General features: G+C 37.0%; 1 protein-coding gene and 1 pseudogene across 2 annotated transcripts; one reads left to right on the plus strand and one right to left on the minus strand.

Moving 5' to 3' along the window:
• The first annotated feature begins 1,782 nt into the window (after positions 1-1,782).
• On the plus strand, positions 1,783-23,094 carry Spata22 (spermatogenesis associated 22). Of its 2 annotated transcripts, none has more exons than XM_070001398.1 (9): positions 1,783-1,882; positions 3,885-3,973; positions 6,771-6,899; positions 9,939-9,999; positions 10,120-10,215; positions 11,837-12,176; positions 16,040-16,169; positions 20,854-20,951; positions 22,827-23,094. In XM_070001398.1, exons 2-9 carry the CDS (start codon positions 3,931-3,933, stop codon positions 23,016-23,018), a joined length of 1,089 nt encoding a protein of 362 aa, XP_069857499.1. In that variant the 5' UTR covers positions 1,783-1,882; positions 3,885-3,930; the 3' UTR covers positions 23,019-23,094. The 2 variants fall into 2 exon arrangements, with proteins under 2 accessions (XP_069857499.1, XP_069857500.1); XM_070001399.1 differs by having other exon boundaries at positions 6,771-6,851.
• On the minus strand, positions 7,969-8,577 carry LOC138813186 (small ribosomal subunit protein eS8 pseudogene; annotated as a pseudogene).
• Positions 23,095-23,424: the final 330 nt, after the last annotated feature.

Genomic DNA, 23,424 nt, shown 5'->3' on the forward strand with positions numbered 1-23,424 from the left:
CATTTCTTAATAAAATAGTGTATCTTGAAACAAAACAGAGCACATTTTCACTTCAAGGTTATGGGTATTCAATAGATCAATACCAGTAAATTTGTTGAAGACAAATTTAAGATTAGATTTTTCTAAAAGAGCACGTTTGGAGGAACTTCAGTTCAACAATTGTCAGTGACTCATAAATAATGTGGTGGTCCAGAAGTCAGGCTATCAAACTATATTCAAATATTCTCTTAAAATGTCTCCTTTTTCTGAGGACCTTATTCCTATCCATCTAATTAAGATTTTTAGGTGGAAATAAAGGAAAGCAAAAAAACAGACAGGGATAGAATAAATAAGCTTCTTAACTGATAGCAAAGATCTAATATTGGTAATGTTTGCATTTCTTACAGCTGCAGTACAAGTCTTATGGACTTCTTTTATGGTGTGTTTGTATGGTGCTAACGATCAGTACTTGGGTTTCATGCACTCTGGGAAAGCTCTCTAGAGCCACACTCTTAGATCTTTCTCCTTTTAAAATGAGCAAGTTACTTTTTTTTGTGAGGGAGTATGCGTTTTAAATATTTGTGTATATGTAAGTATATATCAGGTTAAAATTCCTTCCTTGAAACATGTTTTGTGTAAGTCTTCTATCTGGAACAGTGACATTTTGTCATCCGAAGTTTCTTTCCAAATTAAAAGGCTCTGTTCCTTCAAAGCTTATTTCTTACCTTGGCATCTAAGGTCTGTTATTATTTGGTTTCAATCTTCTAACACTGTTCTTATTTGACCTACTATTTAAAGAAATGCCTGTTTTGCTGTCTCATAGTCATAGACCTTTACTAATAACTTGCCCTTTACTTCAGAGCCATAACTTCCCTTCATCTTCCTAGCCCTTGAATAGCCAAGGTAATAACGGAACATGGTCTTTGAGCTAGATCTAGAATTACTACACCTGGCTGATAGTAAGTACTTAATAAATGGCAGCTGATGCTATGAAATAGGGCTGTAATTGAACACTATATTATGTGCCAGGACTGTTCATTTTCTCTGTTAGTATTTGTAAGGTAATTAACTAAATACTGTCATTGTTATTTTACTGGGGAAAATAGAGAGAGGGCTATAAGAGACCAAGCAGAGGCCAGGGCTGTTGGGCAGGAAGCCTGGAACCAGAGTTTGGGTCATTAAATGGTTCTACTTCTTTTGTGTATCATTTCTGCCACCCATGTGTTCTTCTCCCATCTGAGCAGAGCTCCTCTGCCTTACTGATTGCTCTGTGCCTTGCACTGCTTGTCATTTAAACGCAGGCCTCTATGCTCCACTTGTCCATATGATTTAGAAATGCAGCCCAACCAAGCCAAGTACATATGCATTCGTTCTGAGCCCCGTGGTCTCTTTTGGGGGTCATTCTGTTCTAGGCACAGTCCGGGTTGCCACCGGCATCCTAACAAACCTGTCTAGAACCTAAGAAATGGTGTGGGGCATGGGCCGGAGGCCCTGGCCTCCCTCGGCGGGCGGGCAGAGAGCATGGCGGCTGCAGTGCTGCCTCTGCCTCAGGGCGGGTTACCAGACGGCTCCCTGCCCTCTCTAGGCAAAATGCTAAAGAGGTAGAGCCATCCCTGTGCCTGTCTCTCACTGTGTGAGCAAACAAAGGGAGCCTCTCTGAGGTTGCTCTTCCTGGGGAAAGACTGCAGGGCCCTACTGGCCTACCTCCCAGGCCAGGTTGCATCGCGCAGGGCAGCGCATGCGCTTGCGCAAGCCATGGCGCGGGGGAAGAGGCCCTGCGCGCCTGCGCCTGCATGAGCTCGCCGGCGCCTGCGCAAAGCCCGACTTCCCGCCCATTTTCGGACCTGGGCCCGTTTAGACCGCTGCCGGCTGGACTCGACTGACTGACTGGCTGTTGGCTGAGGTGAGGGGACCTGTGGTGGAAGTTTGTTGGTGCCTTTCGCAAAGGCTCGAAGAAGGGAAAGGCTTTTCCTTGCCTTATTATCAAACTGTCCCCAACTCCTGGGTGGGTCAAGGTACGCTTTCCCAGAGCACAAGGCCCGAGCAGGCCGCGCGTCCTCCATCTTGGTGGGCCATCGTGTGGGCCAGCCAGCACCTCTCTGCGCCTCAGTGACTCAGATCCATTACTAAGTCGGGTGGGCCTGGTGGGAAGACCCAGTGGGGAGCACTTAAAGGGATGCACTTTAAATCTGGCTTTGTCTTGCATGTGTGATAAGTCGGTCCTCATAGGTTCAGGGTGTGAACTGCGTTTATGGAGAGGACAAAACGAGGTTTTACGTCTTAGAACAGAACTATTTTAATTTATGTTACTTTTGATAAAGTGCCCCTTCCATCCTGCTAAAAGTTTAAGACAAAAACAAAGTGGAGGTATTCCCCGACCTTTTTATTTTTATAAATCATATTTAGAAGTTAAAAGTAGCTCAGGTTGAGTTGTATTATTATGTTTACCTGTTCCATTAGGTAGTGGACTTGGGAGAGAAATTATTTTATTTAAGCTCAGAGCTGGTGGCTCACACCTGTAATCCTCACTACTCAGGAAGCTGAGATCTGAGGATCAGGGTTAGACGCTAGCCAGGTGTAAAGTCCATGACTTTTGTGTCTAGTTAACCACAAAAAACACAAGTGGAGATGTAGTTCAAGTGGTAGAGCACCAGCCTTGAATGAAATAGCCAAAGGACAGTACCAGGTCCTGAGTTCAGGTCCCTGTAGTGGCACAAAAAAAAAAAAAAAGAATTTACCTTATTTAAAATAGCTTTCAGCTTGCCATTTCATGCAATGGACAAGTGTTTGATGAATTAGATTGGGAATAAAATATATTAGGAGGCTGAATATGGAAAAAATTTACAACAGGAAATATTTTAAAATATTTTTTATTAAGTAGTTGTTCCCATTCTACAAAACAGTATATGAATACAAGGTGTCTGACAACATTGTCACCCATCACCCCTAACCTGTCCCTTCTCTCACTTTTTTTTAAAATTTGAGATTAGGTGATTACATAAATTTCATATATTTCACAGTATTGTGGAATAGTGATAAAGTCACAAACCTTTTAACCTTCACAAGGCACATTGTCATTATCATGGTCTATACAGTTTGTGAATTCTATGAGCTTTGACAATACAACTTATTTTTCCACATCAGGTTATGTTTACATTTCTTTCCTTAGTGTAAGCTGTTCCCTCTTTCCCTCTCATTCCTTCCTTCCCATCACTGTCTTTGGGTTACTTAGTTCTTTTTCTTCTATGTCTAGTGCACTGATGGGCCTCTTTGTTGTATGTTGTTCCGTTTCCCACTTATTCTGTGTTCTCCTCCTGTCTTCTGTCTGTTGTGTGCATATATCTACCATATATATGGTCAAGAACATGGAGTCATTTAGCAATGATATGACAAAATGAGTGGCTGTCCTTTGTTTCTAGAGTCCTGTTTACTTTTTCATATCTTCCTGCATTTTGGCTTTAGCATCCACATATCAGGGAGACCATGTGCCATTTGTCTCTCTGTACGACAGAAAATATTGAAAAGTAAAAACTTGTTTCACTTAGTTGAACTGTAGAAACTGAATGGAAACTTACTATGCTGTACATAGTCTGTTTTTCTCTTTATGGATCTGGTTCATAATTCTCATGGTTCTTGATGCTGAAATTCTGTACATTGTGTGAAAATCCATGTATATTTAGGAAGCATGATTAAAGTCACTCCAGTCATAATTTTTTAAGAGCTGGAAAAAATACTGTAAATATTTATTCTGAAAATAAAGAACTCCCTGAAATCTTTATATTATCAAAATAGTGCCAAGCCATAATTTCTGTTATTAGTAGGAGGAGAAATTAATTTTGTTGTTGACCTTATTGATGAATTTCCAAGTTTCTTTGAAGGCTTAATCAAACAACTTCATTTTGTAGATTTGGGATGCTGAGCAAATATTTATAGATTTTGATACTGAAGAAAATGAAGAGAAACCTAAATGAAAATTCAACTCGAACTACAGCAGGTATTGAACAATCTTATTTGAGAAGTTTCTATATTTTGCATATGCCACTTAAACCTTGTATAGTTGAGATGGAACATTTTGAAAGAAACTTTCAAAAAGATTAAACATGAAATGTATATTCTGTTCTTTTTAGATACAGGGAGAAAAAAATAGCTTATTCAAGGCAAATATTTAGTAACAGATAGGAATAAAATGCATTTAGGTTTATTATATTGATCTATCTATAAAACTTATGTGATTGAATTCTTTTAAGCTTTTATGCTTCTAAGCTGCACACAAAGAAACAGATGTTTTTATTTGTGTTTGTAATTGACTTGTTCAAAATGTTTACAGAATTACTTCTGTCTCCTAACAGTTTGTGCCATTTTTGTTTCCTCAATTTAATAGTATAAGGACACAGGGCAAGATGATGAGGACCAGGCAAATAATTCTAATATACAATGAAGTTTGTAACTATTTTTTATGATAGATATAATGTATTCTAGACATTTAAACATAAGAATCAGTGCATTTAATTCTTATACTAACTTTTTAAGATAGTTTTCTTTTTTTGCTGGTTGTGGGGCCTGAGCTCTGGGCTTGGGTGCTGGCCCTCAGCTCTTCAGCTCAAGGCTAGCTCTCTACCACTTGAGTCACAGTGCCACTTCTGGCTTTTTCTGCTTATATGGTGCTGAGGAATCGAACCCAGGGCCTCATGCATGAAAGGCAAGCACTCTACCACTGAGCCACTTTCCCAGCCCCTAAGATAGTTTTTAATTATTCCTGCTTTCTAGATAAGAAATCAAGGAATAAAGAGTTTAAATAACTAATTTATTAAGTGGCAGAAACAGAATTTGAATTTAGGAATATGGATCTAGAGTCCATGCTATTAATCATTATCTTATTTTGCTTTTCTGTATTTGTTCCACATATGTACTTTGAAGTCATAATTAAAACCCGGTCAGCCTGACTTGAGATAATTCTCCTAGCCTTTCATCAGGGAGTTTGCAGTGTCAGTATCCTCCTGCACTGTAGTGATGACTTCAACGATTTGCATTCAAGCAATGGAAAGCTTTTTGGATCTCTTTTTCTTTTGAGTTCCCTTATAGTTTTTAAAGTCTATTAATTCTAGTTTTGGCCTAACTTGTGATCCTACTTTTCACATGAAGAAAGTGGAGTTTGTGTGTGTGTGTGTGTGTGTGTGTGTATGTATACATACACGTATATATTTATATATATACACATACACATATACACATATGCATATATACACATATACATACATATACATGCATATATACATATATACATACACATGCATATATACATATACACATACATATATATGCATATATGTATATCTGTGTGTATATGTATATACATATATGCAATATATATGCATATTGTTTTAATTATGTTCTAATTATCTGCTATATATATATATACATACAAACAAATATATATGTTATTATGATTTTTTGGGGAGTTGATTATGGGGCTTGAACTCTGGGGCTGGGTGCTGTCCCTGAGCTCTTCAGTTCAAGGTTAGTGATCTACCACTTTGAGCCACAGCACCACTTCTGGTTTTCTGGTGGTTAATTGGAGATAAGAGTCTCACAGACTTTGCTACCCCAGCTTGCTTTGAACTGCAATCCTTAGATTTCAGCCTTCTCAGTAGCTAGGATTACAGGTGTGAGCCACCAGCGCCTGGCCATGTATTTTTATATTGTCATTCTCCAAAGTATTCAGAATGGTCTGTAGAAAAATACCATAATCCATACCTGGAGTGCTTATTAAAATTGAAGAGTTTGGGGTTTTAGACAAAATATGATGCAATATAGTTTATAAAAATGAGTTTATATATGCTGGGCACCTGTGGCTCACGCCTGTAATCCTAGCTACTCAGTAGGCTGAGATCTGAGGATCACAGTTCAAAGCCAGCCTAGGCAGGAAAGTCCATGAGACTCCTTTTTTTTTTTTTGCCAGTCCTGGGGCCTGAACTCTGGACCTGGGTGCTATCCCTCAGCTCTTCAGCTCAAGGCTAGTGCTCTTCCACTTGAGCCACAGTGCCGCTTCTGGCCTTTTCTGTTTATGTGGTGCTGAGGAATTGAACCCAGGGCCTCATGTATGCAAGGCAAGCACTCTACAACTGAGCCACCTTCCCAGCCCCAATGAGACTCTTTATCTTCAATAAACAGAAGTAGCACTGTGGCTCAAGTAGTAGAGCACTAGCCTTGAGCTGAAGAGCTCAGGGACAGAGCCCAGGCCCCAGGACTGGCAAAAAAAAAGAAAAAAAGGAAGAAAAAAAAGAATGAGTTTATAGTTTTGGAACTGAAATGATAATTAGCATTCCAAATCAAATCTTAGTCAAACTAAACTTTTGATAACTGTGGCCCTAAAGATTGGTTGTTATGGTCCAAATAATGGTTAAGTTTTTAGAAATCATGGCTCATGCTTTGGTTTCTCTTCACCTTTGTTATAACTTACAGGTTTTCTGCAGTTGATAATAGGTAAGCACAGGAGGGAAAAGAAAACAGAAGTTGTATGGAGGGGAAGAAAAACAGAAGTTGTATTTGGGAAGTATTAGGAGATGAGAACAGAGATGAGAAATTAAAGCAAAATGAGGTTATGTAAGTTTTTAAAAATAATATAAAATTAGGGACATAAAATATATAATAGCTATAATGTACCTATTGACCTATAGAAGTAGAGATTCAAATTGCATGTTATGTAAGCTACACATTATTTTATAGTAATTATTTTGTAAGTTCAAATTGTTTATCTGCTATATACTACTTTATTGGTACATTTTATGTAGGCTGTTTGCAGGTACCATTGTTCAATCAGAAAAAGAGAAACAGACAACCATTAACTTCTAATCCGCTGAAAAATGATCCAGGTATTGGTATTGCTTCTGAAAGTTATGATTGCCCTCCTGTACCAACAGGTAAGAAAATGAGCAAAGTAAAAATTTGCAGAAAACAAGAACTCAGAAGTAACTTTATGTATGTATGTATGTATATATGTATGTATATATACTTGTACTAAGGCTTGAATTGAGAGTGGCGGAAGTTGCACTTGTTTGCCTTGCTTGGTCATAGCTGGCATTCTGCCCTTAGAGCCACACCTTCAGCCCAGATTTTTGCTGATTAATTAGAGATGGGGTCTTACGGATTTTTTCTGTCTAGACTGACTTTGATTGTTCTGGTCTCAGCCTTCTAAATAGGCAGGATTATAAGCATGGCACCCAGCTTAGATTTTTATTTCTTCTTTTCATTCCCCAAGTATGAACATTCCAGCACAAGAGTTTTTCTTCTTCAAAACACATATAGACATTGTGACTTATGTATGTGGTAGCAAACAATGGAAAGATTCAAGTTGCTTTAGGAACAGGGAAAAGTATGTGTAGAATGTAGGAAAGATGGGAAAGGACTAGAAAGTTTTGATGCTTAGTCTTTTTTTTCTTAACAGCAGTTTGCCTTTCTTCATTTGTTAGCCCTTTACTCTGTTATTGTCTGAAATTTCATGTTGATTTTAGCATTAAGAGGATTAAGTCACATGGCCTCTGTTCTTAGCCATGGACTAGTGACCTTATTAAAGAAGTGTGAGGGAGGGGCTGATAGTATGGCCCCAAAGATAGAACACTGGTCTAGCAAGCTTGAGTCTCTGAGTTTAAAATACAAGTACCACTTAAAAAAGGAGAGAACAAGCTTTCACCAGATATGAAACATTTTTGCCACCCTAACCTGGAAGTTCTCGGTTCCCATAACTGTAAGAAATACATTTATATTGTTTATAAATAACCCAGTCTAAGGTATTTTGTTCCAGCAACCCAATGGGACTGAGATTCTCTCATTCAGTTTGCTGCTTGCTTGTAGCTTCAGCTTATACACAAACTAAGTTGCTATTGTGGGGGTTTATATTGTCTAGTTCTACTTCTCAGAGGTCATGGGTTTACTGCATTTTTAAAAAACAATAAACACCTTTATTACATGAGCTAAGGATGGTAGGTGACTTTATTTGCCTTTCCAGGCCTTGATCTTCCTCTGATACAATTCCAGCTCCTTACCTTCCATCTGCTCGGCCACACTGGCCTGGTCTGGATGGAATGCAGGCAAGAAGCTTCCCCTGTTAGAACAGCTCCTCCAAAAGACTGCTGTTTTGGACATTCTTTTTCCTTTATCATAATTCTTTTGAATTTTCTTGTTTTTTGTTTAAAATCTCTTCCTCTTCAGGAGTCAGTTTGGTCCCCTTCTTGTGGCCCAGGGGCAGTGCATAGCGGGATTCATACCATGGTTGGGAAGGTATGCTGTCAATAGCACAGTGCAGTTCTTCACTAGGGTTTTGGTGCAGACCAGCTCGTTATTGGATGCATAGTAGACGATATCAATGAACCTTGTTTTAAGAGTATAACACTCAGAGCCCCAGGAAAAGTTGCCCACATCCAGCCTCAGAGCATGGTATTTCTTGTTGCCACCTCGAACTCGGACTGTGTGTATGTGATGGGGCCCTATCTTAGTGTTGGCAGCAGGGCATCCCAGCTTATACTTCTGCTTGTTATGATAGGGCTTCCTTTTACCCCCGTTTTTGTGGTGCTTGTGCCAGTTATCCCTAGAGATGCCCATCACTTGGCGCTGGCTGGAAACAGGTTTACTGCATTTTAAAAACCTCTTGATTAAGTTCTGGGGACAGGGAGCCTCTGATTAATAACATCTTTTAAGTGAGACTACTAACATCCTATTATTTAACACATAACTCTGTTTTTAGCCAGTGCCAGTGGCTCACGCCTGTACTCCTAGCTACTCAGGAGTCTGAAATCTGAGGATCACAATTCAAAGCCAGCCCCAGCAGGAAAGTCTAAGAATCTTATCTCCAATTAACCACCAAAAAGCCAAAGTGGAGCTGTGGCTCAAGTGGTAGAGAGATAGCCTTGATCAAAAAAGCTTAGGAAGCGTGCCCAAGCCCTGAGTTCAAGCTCCTGGACCAGCACAAAAATAAAGTTTAAAAGAAGTCATAGGTACATTTTAAATGTGTAGTTTTATTTGTCTGTTAATAGTTCTAGGTGTGTATCTGAAATTAAAGTATATATAACCAGCACATACCAGACATATTTCAGAATGTTGTCCTTCTTCCATAGAGAAGTAAAAAGTCAGCAAACATTAAAGAGCTGACCACTACAGCTAACTATGTTGAAGACAAACTGTATAACCTGGTGGGGGGGGGGGAGAGTTGGGGACATTGGGAAGACAGGAATAGTAGGGGGAAAACAATGGAGGGGATAACAATGCTCGATAGGAAATGTATTCATTAACTTACTCATGTAACTGTAACCCCTCTGTATAGTATCTTTACAATAAAAATTAAAAAAAAAATCCATGTTTGAGCTACTCTGTAAGGAAAAGTGCATCTTTCTGCTCTTCCAGTTCTGATCAAGATTACTGTTCATGAGAGATCTAAATTCTTGTAATAGATAAGAAAGCATTATATAAGTGTTTTTTTAATTGTCTGTTTCATTACTTGGGCTGGGATATAATCTATAAAAAGTAATAGAAGAGCATAGAGTAGAATAGACTATGAAAATATTACTGTACATTATATAGTATTAGGTTTAGCGGTGAAATTCGGTTCCACTCTCTCCATCTTTGTCTTCTACACATCCTGCATGTATCTGCTGTCTGTTATGATGTGCTTCTTACTGTTGAGTGGAACTAAAATTTTTAACAAACATTGGGTCAAACTAAATCTATGTTACAAAATATAAGATCCTTTATAAAAATTGGTTGTGGAAAGCATACAGATTAAACTATTAAAAATACAGTGAGGGAAGAAAGACACATAAAAATTAGGCTGTGATTAAATCTGCAACAGAGTACTATTGAAGTTTTTTTCTCCTAATTTTTAAACCTCCCAAATTAAATGAATATGAAGTGGTTATTTTGAAAAATGCTGCCTATCTTACTTTTATTTGTGTTCTTATACTTTTGAGATTGGGCCTGGGAAGCTGTGACTCCAGAATTAGCGCATTTAAAGGACACAATGAACCCAGGGTATGTGAAAAAAATATAAACCAATAAATGTTTGTCTGTTACTAGCTGATGTTAGTCTTCCGTGTATATTTTACATGATCAGTTTGAAAAAAGATACTTAACAACTCATTTCATTGAAAGGCCAACATCACCTTCAGTTTCTTGTCCTCTGAGAAGTGAAGAATCAATGTCTAAATATGTTCAGTCATATACTGAAAGAAACAAAAGTGATTGGAGGTGAGTCTACTTAACTATTTTTTCAACTTTTTTCTTTCCTATCCTTCTCTTGGGGAAATTTCTGCATTAATACCTATGGATTCTATATCATGCGTAGATTACATATAATGGATAATGTAAATGCCTTGGGGAAGATGCTGCTTCCTTCTCTCTTTGGGAGCTACTGCGAATTAGGCTTCATGGTTTAATAGGGGTGTTGAAGACATGACTGAATTGGATTATGTGTTTTGGGCACACTAGAGAGGCAATCAGGCTGTAGTTCTTCAGGGCTAATCTCCAGGCTGTGGAAACACCTCAGGAGGAAGTTTTAGTTTCATGATTAACCACTAAATAATTGTGAAGCTTAAAGAAACATTTCTGCCTATAAATGCTGCTTTTAGTAGCCACAAGAGAGGAAGAACAATTGCATTTCTGTTCTCTGTATTGAAAATAAAGTTCCAAATTATCATATAAAGAGATAGTAGAAAAATGTCTTCAAGCCAGGCACCGGTGGCTCATGCCTGTAATCCTAGCTACTCAGGAGGTTGAGATCTGAGGATCACAGTTCAAAGGCAGCCCGGGCAGGAAAGTCCGTGAAACTCTTATCTCCAATAAATCACCAGAAAACCTGAAGTGGCACTGTAGCTCAAGTGGTAGAGCATTAGCCTTGAGCTGAAGGGCTGAGGGACAGCGTTCAGGCCCAGAGTTCAAGGCCCACGACCAACAACAACAACAAAAAGTCTTCATAGAGGTATATTAGGCGATTAATAATTCTAATATTTTTCCTGGATATTATGATATTTGTAGTATTTTTATAATCTAAAAGTTTTTGTCATTGTGATTTGCACTTGTTATTTAATTTTGTATTTAACAAAATTTTCCAGTTAATACAAGCTTCAGATACCATAAAGCATTTGTGGGGGATTATTTTCTTAAATATGAACTCCCTTTTGGTGGATTATTTTCTTAATTAAGGGATGAGTTTATTGTTTTCTTGCAATATTTCCTGGAAAATTACTCAACTGTGACTTGAGGGAGTTTCTCCTTGTGCACCTAGAAAATATAGTTAGATTTTGGCTTCATTGAAGAGTTCCATGTTCTGATAAGCTGATACTAAGATTAATGTAGCAAAAAAGTGCTGTGACAGACTGAATAGTAGTATTTCTTAGCTATATAGTGAAAGCACAAAATATCTAATCAAATAGCTATCTAGTCTGCCTATATTTTTCATGTGATTTATATAATAGTTAAAATTTAATTTTTTTACTTTGTAGAAAACTGAAAATGTATAAAGAATTAAGCAAAAGTCCTCTTTCCACTTGAAGATAACCACTGTCATATGGAGGCTAGAATAGTTTAAAAATATACTTTGCAGCACTGTATTATGAATTGAGACACTAGTTTTCTGAGATCTGGATTTGTCAATAACTTGCTGTTTTACTTCGGCAAGTTATTTCTTCCCTGATTCTACCTTTTCATTTGGAAAGAGGTAATGATTTATTGTGAGGTTGTTGAGGTATTATGATTGGATTTTGTAATTAGTAGTTATAAATCAGAAATAGTAATTACAAATTTTTAAGTAAAAAATTTTATCAAATGTCATTTTAGAAAAGCTTATATAAATACATTTTTATTATTATAGCTACAGAGATGATGACAAAAATACCAGCTTGCATACTTGGGATGCAAATTATTTTAGACCTCAATTTAAAAAAAATGTGATGGCAAAGGATACATTCGGTTCTTGTCCAGTGAGTTTGGGAACTCAACCACAAAAGCAATTAAGAATATCTGAACCTTCTAATTTATCTGGTCACAAAGAAACTGAGATCCTCAGACAAACAAGCTTCTCAAAAATGTCTGATACCACAAAAAAAGGCTTGGATAAGAACAGCAGATTGCAGGCATTTAAGCCTAATTTTCAACAAAATCAATTTAAGAAAAAAACCTTGGATGATATTTCAGAAGAAAACACTCTGAAGGTAAACATTTAAATTTAATACATGACTTCAAAAACATTAGGTAAATACTTAGAAAGTTATAAAAAAAATAATTTGAAATCCTATGGCATATGTTGATTAGTACAAATATGCAATTCCATTGGAGTAGATGAGTGTTAGTTTTCAAAATAATGTCGTAAGGGATGTGATTGGAGGCTCCTTTCTGTCTGTTTGTCTGTCTGGTTCCAGAACTTGGACTTCAGGTCATGCTTACTCAACTTTTGCGTTCACTGATTCATTCACTTTCTCTGCCTGGAGCTACACCTCCAGCCTGGGCTTTTTGCTGGTTAGTTGGAAATAAGAGTCTTTGGACTTTTGTGCATTGGCTAGTTTCTAGCCCAGATCTGACTATCCTCCAGATCTCAGCTCCTTGTGTAGCTAGGATTACAGGTATAAGCCACTGAGAGAATCAGCTGGATGCTCTTTTCAGTAGTTGCCTTAGAGGCTTTATTTTTCTTTCTTTCTTTTTTTGGTGCCAGTCATGGGGCTTGAACTGTGCACTGTCCTTAAGCTTTTGTGTTTAAAGTTAGCACTCAACCAGTGAAAACCACAGCTCCACTTCCATCTGTTTTAGTAGTTAGTTGGAGATAAGAATCTCATGGGCCTCCTTCCCAGGCTGCCTTTGAACTGTGATCCTTTGATCTGAGCTTTCTGAATACTAGGATTACAGGCATAAGCCAACAGCACTAGCTTGCTTTAGAGTTTTTTTCTGGATTCAGGCTTTCACTGCTTAATAATTATTAAGACAATAAATTTATCTACAGCTTGCAAAATTTACCCAACCTCTTATTCTAAGTTTTTTTTTTTAACAGATCAGAGCCAGGTAGTATTTTTTACTTAATTAGTAATGTTGTCTCATATATACATATATATATATATGTATATATGTATATGCATATATATACACACACATATACACACACTCAGCTACACCAATTAACTCTGCCATTGTAGTTTGAAATTAGCTATAGACAATACATAAATGAATGAGTATGGCCATGTTGTAATAAAGTTCGCAAAAACAGATGTCAGGTAAATTTGGAGTGTAGGCAATAGTTTACTGATTTCTGCTTTGTAGTCTGCTCTTATTCTGCGTTTATAGCTCATATTCCACACTCTACTATTTTTTCCAATTTGCTAGTCATTCTGGACTTGACAATTCTCTAAAGATGGAATGTGCTCTAATACCTCTGCTTTGGTTTATATTCTTCTTACCTCACTCTGTGCACAGTGCTAATTGTTCTTTGTAAATATTTGTACACTTTATATGTATTGGTTAGTCTCTCCCCTTCCTCACCTTCTGGCACAGTAGATTCTTCACTCACTCGTTGTGCTCTGTAATGGTGATTCATAGCTCATCATGATGGGACTTCTTATTTGCTAGCTTCAGCCGGTGGAAATCACTAGGAGAATATCAAATGACTATGTCACTGCATGAAATAATTTCTCTATGAGTATAGATTTTCTTGGCTTAGTAATTTGACTTCTTCCATTGTCCTTTCAACATAGGAGTGATAACAGCTTCTTACCTGCTTCTGTCTGGGGTCTTAAATATCCTTTGTTTGTTCTGTCTCTATGCCTGTTTAGGATAAATTATGTTTTTTTTCTTTCTGGTAACGTGATCAATATAGCATATTTTCCAGTAGTTCTTAGCTTTATGTCCTCTTGTGCATAAAATGACATTGTCACCTTAGTAACAGTGGCTCACTATGGCAATAATCTTCAAAAGGAGACATTTTAGAATTTGGGTTAGTATTGGAACAAGGGAGGAAGTATTTGTACTTGAAAAAAAAGTTCCATCAGGTGTTTCTTACAACCCTTATCCTCACAAAGAAAATCATCAGTATCTTACACTGTGTTCTTTCTTTTTGTTGTTATTGAGGTTTGAACTCAGGTTATTATGCTTGCTAAGCAAGCACTGTGCCACTTGGGCCATGAAACCTGGACTTTTTATTTTTAGTTTATTTTTTAGATAGGATTTCACAATTGCCCACAATCTTCTTACCTGTGTCCCCTCATAGCTGGAATTACAGGTGTGTTCCACCAAGGTCCAATTTGGTTTTGTTTTTTAGCAATACTGGGGATTGAACTCAGGGTTCATGCTTCCTTGGCAGCCATTCTATCACTTGAGCTATGCCTCCACCCCTTTTTCAGTTTGGTTGTCAAGGTAGTTTCTGAGCTGTGCTCTTTCTACTTGTGCTTCCATCTGTGGCTGGAATAATAGACTCATGCCATTGTGCCTGGCCATTGGTTGAAATGGAATCTCACAAACTTGTATGCCTGGGCTGGCCTCAAACTGCGATCCTCATAGCTCCACCTTCCAAGTAGCTTGGATTATAGGTTTGGGCTACTGCATGCAGAAATAGCTTTTTTTTTTTTTTTTTTTTTGTCGGTTGTGGGGCTTAAACTCTGGGCCTAGGTGCTATCCCTCATCTCTTCAGCTCAAGGCTAGTACTCTACCACTTGAGCCACTTCCAGTTTTCTGGTGGTTTATTGGAGACAGAGGAGTCTCACGGACTTTTCTTGCCCGGGCTGGCTTGAACCATGATCCTCAGATTTCAGCCTCCTGAGTAGCTAGGAATACAGGCATGAGCCACTGGTGCCCGGCTTTGTTTTTTTTTATGTAGTCTTACTTGGTCTTTCTTTTTTTTTTTTTTTAATCTGGCCAGGCTTTTCTATTTGCCACATAGTTGGGATTACAGACATGTATGACCATTCTTCTTACACTATTAGTTAATCTTCAGAGATACAAAGCAAATTTGTATCTCAGGGCCCTTAACATTTCTCTATATTACCATATAACCATTTAAAATATTAATCTCAATCCTTCTTTTTTCTTGGTTTTTTAAAATGTATAAGACATACCTATTCTTCGCGTTGTTTTACATATTTATTTATGAATTGCATTTTAGACTGTTAAGTCATGTGAGGACAAGTATTATGTCTATTTTGTGCTCTATTTTCAGTAGAAGCTGTGTTTCCGATGGAATAGATGGTCCAACTGCTTTTCGATTTTTATTAGTATTATAATTTTATGAAAGTGTTTTATTACAACTTTTTTCATACATATATGTAAATTAATTTTATTGTACTTACCTCTTCAGCCTTACACTTGTACCTTTTTGCCTCTCATTGATCACCTTTTTAAAAAATTTCTTTATTGAGATTAAATGATTATATAAATTTCACAATTTTGTGGGATAGTGATACTTAGCTAAAGTCACAAACACATTTTACCTTCACAAGGCAAATTGTCATTATCATGATCTATAAAGCTTGTGAACTCTACAAACTTTGACAATACAACTATGTCTTCCAAATTGGGTGATATGTACATTTCTTTCCTTTTGCTTAGTGTAAGCTGTTACCTCTTTCTCTCTCATTCCCTCCATCCCATTGCTGCTCTTGAGTTACTTAGTTTACTTTCATCAGTGTCCAGTGCAGCTGATAGACCCTTCTGCTGTATTTTATCACGGTTTCCTTCTGATTCTGTGCCCTCCTGGCTTCCCTCATATGTGCACATGTATATATTTGTCACCTTCTTATTCCCTAATAATTTCTCTTCTACTCTCAAGAATTTTTCTTTTAGATTCCAGAAAACACCTTTGAAATGAATGAATAATGTGTCTGGCTCCTCTCCTAGAATGTGAGAACTTTAAGGAAAGAACTTGTTTTATTTATGTCTGTATGATGTTTATTCAATAAATGAATGTGAATGAGTAGATGAATAATACATAATTTTTGCTTTCTTGTCTTCAAATGCATCTTGATTTTTCCTTCTACTGTGTTATAGTAATGACATTAATAAATGAATAATTTTTCGAATGTACTTTTTTTTCCAAAAGAAAATTCCTTTGCATCAGTTACAGTATGAGGCTAAAAACAGTTCTTTAAGAATTATTTCTGCAGTTATTGAAAGCATGAAATACTGGCGCAAACATACACAGAAATCTGTACTGCTTTTTGAATTACTAGGTAAGTATAATACTTCAAAAATACATCAGTAATACTATTTGGACAGCAGTTTTAAATATCAACAGGAATCCGCAGGGGATTATGAAAAAATTTTACAAAAGGAGATTATGGTTTATTGGAATTTTCTTCTTTGGGGTCATTTATTTGTGTGAATTAAGTAATTGGTAACTGATAGTGTAGTATTCTTCTGATTCATAATGCTGACATTAGATAGACTCTTGCAAGTAATTATACCCTTTGAGTTATATGAGGAAATGGGGCAAATTATTAAAATAGTTTTGACTAAAATCATAAAGTTAGCAGCTGAGTGGATTTAGAATCCATGTCTCCTTGGAACTGGACACATGACTCAAATGTTAGAGCAGCAGCTGCAAAGTGGGAGACCCTGAGTTCAAGCCGCCATTACTGGTGCATGTGTGCACATGCATGCACTTGAACACACACACACACACACACACACACACACACACACACACACACACACAAGAATCCAAGTCTTCTTAATCTTAATCTAGTGTACTTTCTACTACTTTACTTATTTTTGTACAGAAGTTAACTAATATTTAAATACTCTAAAAGAACATTTTAAGAATAATACAAGAATACTTTTGCTAACTTAATATTTTAAGAGAATTTTGTATATTTCTAGAATTAAATTTTTCTTAGAAGGGAAAAATAATAGAAGTAATGTTTAGGGATTCAAAAATTACTACTTAGGGTAGGATTGGGAGAGATGGAGAATGATTGATTTAAAGGGGTGAATTGATAAAGATTCATTGTACTCATTCATTGTACTCATTGAATTTGTACAACTACTTGAGGATAATAAATTTAAAAATGTTAAAAAATCAAAATACTTTTTAGTTAAAATTAATAATAAATTATGAAATAATCTCACAGAAAGAGACTATCATAAATATCCATATGACCATGTAGTAGTACAGGTATATTTAAAGCTCCTTTATGATTGTCATTTTAGAAATAACTCCTGAAGTATCTTTCCTGGCCATGCTTTTATAAGTTATCATATTATCTGTATCCATACATTTATTTATATCATATGTAGAAAGAGCTTGCATTTTCAAGTAATGATTTCACATTTGAAATCTATTTTGTTATATACCCTACATTTACACAATAAAATACAATTAAGAAATCAACTGATCTGAAGTTCTAAAATGTTAGTAAGCTGAAGACTAGGGCTGTAATAATAATTCGGTAATTTTTAAAAATTAAATTATGATGCCCATTTGTTATAATGTATTTTATTGATAATGTAATACACTGCTCTGGAGATTTAGACACTCTAGAAAACATATTCTGAGGAAAAACTTTAGATGGCCACATTTTTTTTTTTTTTTGGTCTATTGCGGGTCTTGAACTTCTGGGCCAGAGCGCTGACCCTGCACTCTTCAGCTAAAGGCTAGTGCTCTCCCACTTGAGCTACAGTGCCACTTCTGGTTTTCTGGTGGTTTATTGGAGATGAGTCTCATGGCCTTTCCTGCCTAGGCTGACTTTGAACCATGATCCTCAGATCTCAGCCTCCTGAGTAGCTAGGATTGCAGTCATGAGCCACTGGCACCCAGCTAAACACCTATTTTTAATTATATGCACTTGAATATAAAGCCAAGGGCTAGAAACATTTTTTATACAAAATAGTTCTACAATACATTTCTTAAAATATCTTTATTACTGTGTAAGTAGAATTGTGAGAGGTTGATGTGGGAACAATTAATATCTACTTCTAGAAACACAAAGGCTCAATGCTTATATGCATCTGATCATATAAAATAATATTTATGGGGCTGGGATGTAGCTCAGTGGCAAAGCGCTTGCCTAGCAAGTGCAATGTCCTGGGTTCGATCCCCAGTACCAAAAAAGAAAAGACAAAAAAAATCCCCACAGCTGGTTAATTACAGTGCTGGAATTAATTCTAAGTCTTCTGCCTCTAAAATAATATTTATCAAAATGAACTCCAGGAAATGGAAAGAAGAAATTTTTCTTTTTTCCCTTTCCCTTTGGAATTTTACTTTTTTTAATTGTGAAAATACTGTACAGAGGGGTTAAAATTACATGGGCAAGATAATGAGTACATTTCTTATCAATCATTGTAGCCTCCTCCTTTGGTTCCTCTTCCCATCCCTTCCCATTCTCCCACCCAACACCCCCCCCCCATGAAAGTTGTAAAGTTCATTTTCCTACATAACGATTTGTACATCTCATTGTTGCAGTGGGTCTACCTGTATCCCTAGTTAAATGATTTGTTTTTTCCCTTCCCCTCCACAAATTATACTGACCTCAAGTACAGTGAAAGCAGGGGTTATACCATGGGGGAGGGACATACAAAGCAACAAAGAAATAATCTTATAAATGTGTTAGAAACAATCACCTGAAAGAAAAAAAACATTTGAATACATATCTTAGGGTTCATTTCCCTAACATCAACTTATCTGACCTTTTCTGCTTGACTTAGACATATACTAGTTATTGCAAATAAGAGAAACCATGGGACCTGTGTTTCTTTGGGCCTGGCTTACTTCACTTCATATAATTTTTTCCAAGTCTTTCCATTTCCTAACAAATGGGGCAATGTCATTCTTTCTGATGGAGGCATAGAATTCCATTGTGTATATATACCACATTTTCTTGATCCATTCATCTGGGTTGGTTCCATATCTTAGCTATGGTAAATAATGCTGCAATAAACATAGTCATGCTGGTAGCTTTAGTGTGGCCAAAAGTGGGATTGCTGGGTCATGGGGAGCTCTATGTGGAGTCTTTTGAGGAACCTCCATACTGCTTTCCAAAGTGGTTGAACAAGTTTACACTCCCACCAACAATGCAGTAAGGTTCCCTTCTGTCCACATCCCCTCCAGCATCTGTTGTTATTAGAGTTCTTGATTCTAGCCATTCTAACTGGGGTGAGGTGGTACCTCAATGTTGTTTTGATTTTCATTTCTTTTATGGCTAGGGAGGTTGAGCATTTCTTCATGTGTCTATTGACCATCTTTCTTTCCTCTTTTTTTTTTTTTTTTTTCTGGGTCCGATCGTGGGAACTGAACTCTGGGCCTGGGCGCTGTCCCTCAGCTCTTCAGCTCAAGGTTAACGCTCTACCAATTGAGCCACAGCTCCACTTCTGGCTTTTTTCTTTTTGCTTATGTGGTGTTGAGGAATCGAACCCAAGGCCTCAGGCATGCAAGGCAAGCACTCTACCACTGAGCCACCTTCCCAGCCCCCCTTTCTTTCCTCTTCAGAGAAGTTTCTCTTTAAGTCTTTAGCCTACTTATTTATTGGGCAGTTGTTTCTTTGAAGATTTGTTTTTGGGGGATTTAATTTTTTGAGTTCCAGGTATATTTTAGATATGAGACCCTTGTTGTATGGCTAGTGAAGATCTCCCAATCTGTGGGCTTTGTATTAATCTTGCTAGCTATGTCCTTTGCCGTGCAGAAGCTCTGCAATTTCATGAAATCCCATTTGTGCAGCCTTTCTTTGATTTGTTGTGTTTCTGGGTCTCTACTAAGAAAATTTGGGCCTGTGTGAAGGAGACTTAGGGTTTCTCCTATTCCATCCTGTAATGTTTTCAGAATGTCTGCTTTGACTCCGAGGTCTTTGATTCATTTAGAGTTGATTCTGGTGCAGGGTGATATATAAGGATGTAGCTTTAGTTTTCTGCAAGTAGTTAACCAATTTTGCCAGCAGCGTTTACTGAAGAGGCTGTCTTCCATTTTATTTTTTTAGCTCCCTTATCGAAGATTAGATGGCTATACGTCTGTGGGTTCATTTCTAGGTTTTTAATTCTACTACATTGGTCCTGAGGTCTGTTCTTGTGCCAGCTGTTGTGATTACTATGGCTTTGTAGTAGAGTTTGAAATTTGGTATTGATATTCCTCCAGCACTGTTTTTTCTGTTGAGGATCATTTTTGCTATTCGGGGTCTTTTATTGTTTCATATGAATTTTTGGATTGCCTAAGAAGAGGTGTTTCTTTGTTGCTGTTTTTTTCTTTCTTTCTTTTTTTCTTCTTCTTTGCAAGTCATGAGGCTTGAACTCAGGGCTTGGGCACTGTCCCTGAGCTGCTTTTGCTCAAGGCTAAGACTCTACCACTTGAGCCACAGCACCACTTCTGGCTTTTTCTGTATGTGGTACTGAGGAACTGAACCTAGGGCTTCATGCATGCTAGGCAAGCACTTTACCACTAAGCCACATTCCCAGCCCTGTTTTTGTTTTGTTTTCTTTTTTTTTTTTGGTTGGTCATGGGGCTTGAACTCTGGGCTTGGGTGTTGTCCCTGTGCTCTTTAGCTCAAGGTGAGTGCTCTATGACTTGAGCCACAGCACCACTTTCTGTTTTTGTTTTCTTTTTGTCTTGTTTATCTGTCTTTGAGAGGCTAAGAGGACACAAAAATGGTGGGACAAAGGTGAATAAATGCAGCAGTGGTACTCACTAGACACTGTTGAAAATGAACTATACAACTTGTGGGATAAAAGGGAAAAACTGGGAGAGAGCAAGAGAAGGGGTGACATAGTCCAGAAAGAAATGTACTTATCACCTGACTTATATAACTGCAACCCCTCTGTACATCACCTTTGTAATAGCAGTTTAAAAAAGAGGAAAAAAAATCTATTCTGTGTTAAATTTTATTTGTATTTTACCAACAAGTAATTCTTCCCTATTTTCATGTTGCTTAGCTGTCCTTGATTCAGCTGTTACATCTGGTCCATACTATTCGAAGACCTTTCTTATGAGAGATGGAAAAAATACACTGCCTTGTGTGTTTTATGAAATTGTGAGTATTTAAAATATTCTTTGGAAAGACTTTGCCAACAAAACATCAAAGTGCAGGCCAAAATTCCATTGTAATATAAATTGTTTACATCTGAATATTTTATTTAGTTTTCTTTTTTTTTTTTGTCGGTCGTGGGGCTTGAACTCTGGGCTTGGGCGCTGTCCCTCAGCTCTTCAGCTCAAGGCGAGCGCTCTGCCACTTGAGCTACAGCGCCACTTTCGGTTTTCTGGTGGTTTATTGGAGATAGGAGTCTCACGGTCTTTCCTGCCCGGGCTGGCTTTGAACCGTGATCCTCAGATCTCAGCCTCCTGAGTAGCTGGGATTACAGGCGTGAGCCACCAGCGCCCGGCCTATTTGGTTTTATTTCTGATAGAGTTGTTTATTTGTATAATATGGAGAGATTAGTTATTGTGATTTAGATGTTATGTTAGGAATATAGTGTAGAATGTAAGGAGTAAATGGCTACTTCCCTCAAAAGAGTTACAATCTCAAGTAAAAAGATACATTAAAAAATTAAATGCTCTCCTAGCATTTTCATAGGTTCTCCTCCAGGAAGTGGGGGTAGCATTTGGTAGCTGGTGCTCAAGAAAAATCTTTGATTACATCCTTGACCCGGTATTGTACTAGGGACAACTGTCATTCAACCTCTAGTCATAGCTACTTTGGAGGCTGAGATCTGAGGACTGCTATTGGAAGGTAGGCTAGGCAGGAAAAGTTCATGAGACTCTTATCTCCAGTTAACACTAGAAAGCCAGAGCTTTGGACCTGTGGCCCAAGTATAGAGCATTAGCTTTGAGCAGAAAAGCTCAGGGACAGGGCTCAGGCCCTGAATTCAAGCTCTGGGACTGGCACACACAAAAATAAAGGCTATGATAGAAGTGTAAGTAGGGTGCTATAGAAGTGGATAGGAAGATGAAATCAGAGAAAGAATTTCAAGCAAATAGTAGCATATCAGAACCTGTATTATTATAAGGACTAGTAAGAGCTAAACTAGAGGGAGGAAGATCTGTAAGAGATGTGGAAGAATGCTTTTTAAGATGAAGAAGCAGCATATGCAAAGATGTGAAACAAAGCCTCATTCAGCAACCTGCAAGAACCAAAACATAAAGTTTAATAAGTGTTGGGAGTAATTTATATCCAAGTGTAAGTTGGAATATAAATTAAATGTTTGAATATAAATTAAAGGCCAAATACCTTGTGAGATCTACATATTATAAAAGGGTTTGGTTTTAGTTCTGAAATTGTCTTAAATTCTGAAAAAAGACTTGGATCATGATATTTATTTTATCATTTATTAGTTTCTTGACCTAAGCAAGTTGCTTAAAATATCTGAACTTCATTAAAAAATGGTAAAAATGGAAGATGACTTCCTACTCTGTTGATTATTTTCAGCAGTAGGAATCTGAATGATGGAATTAAGGCTTTTGGACATGGTTCCTATTTAGTTCATATAACATTGTCCATAATAGCAAAATCTCTCTGGTTGTTTCCCATCAAGAGTAATATGGAAAATTAAATTGTGGTATATTAGAATATACACATATATACATAAATATACAAATTATATATATACATATATATGTGCTCTTTGATCTAGCACTTGTTTTATATTGATTAGACTTTTGTTGTTTGATTTGGTTCTTTGATTTGGTTCTTTGTGTCACCCAATGAGACCTGGAATTTTAAACCCTTCTGCCTCAGCCTCTTGAGTGCTGGGATTCTAGGTATATGCTACATCTAGATGTAATATAACCTAGAGTTGTATACCAAATGCATACTTATACACAGAAATATACAAAATATGGTTAATCGTTTATTAAAAGTTGAAATTTAGATGAAATAATGACTTTTTGATGCTTATATTTTGAAAAACAGGATCGTGAGCTTCCAAGACTGATTAGAGGCCGAGTTCACAGATGTGTTGGAAACTATGACCCAGAAAAGAACATTTTCAAATGTGTTTCTGTCAGACCAGCATCTGTTTGTGAGCAAAAAACGTTCCAAGCATTTGTTAAAATTGTAGATGCTGAGATGAAGTATTATACAAAAGCAATGAATGAAATTTAAATAGTGATAAGACAGTATAAATGGATTCATTTTATTGCTGTTTAATTTACCATTCCTGTGGTCATAGTGTTGTAAGTTTTCTGTACTTTATTTCTTGGATTAAATCCTTTAAAATGAAATTTTTGAAAATAATTTTAATGTGTTTGCTAAATGGAGCATTTGCTAAAATGTATGAATGATTTCAGATAAAAATTTTCATTGTAATATACATAGTTACTCCTTACACTTGATATAATTCTAAAGGCTGAGAAGTGATAGTGAGTACTTTTTTTTTGTAGTTCTGTGGTTTGAAATAGTTCATACTTGTAAAGAAGATGCTTTACCACTTGAGCCATACCTCCAACCCTTTTTTGACTTTATTTTCTGGGTAGAGTTTCAGTCTTCCTGTTCACACCCATGTTTAGCT

The sequence above is a fragment of the Dipodomys merriami genome, unplaced genomic scaffold (genome assembly GCF_024711535.1).
Source record: "Dipodomys merriami isolate MVZ:Mamm:240054 unplaced genomic scaffold, mDipMer1.0.p SCAF_59, whole genome shotgun sequence".
NCBI lineage: Eukaryota > Metazoa > Chordata > Mammalia > Rodentia > Heteromyidae > Dipodomys > Dipodomys merriami.

Excerpts from the sequence above, each read along its gene's own strand:
- Spata22 (XM_070001398.1), top strand. The coding sequence starts at position 3,931 with ATGAAGAGAAACCTAAATGAAAATTCAACTCGAACTACAGCAG. Across the intron at positions 3,974-6,770 it reads TTCAACTCGAACTACAGCAG|GCTGTTTGCAGGTACCATTG; the intron begins GTATTGAACAAT and ends CATTTTATGTAG. Across the intron at positions 10,000-10,119 it reads AAGGACACAATGAACCCAGG|GCCAACATCACCTTCAGTTT; the intron begins GTATGTGAAAAA and ends TTTCATTGAAAG.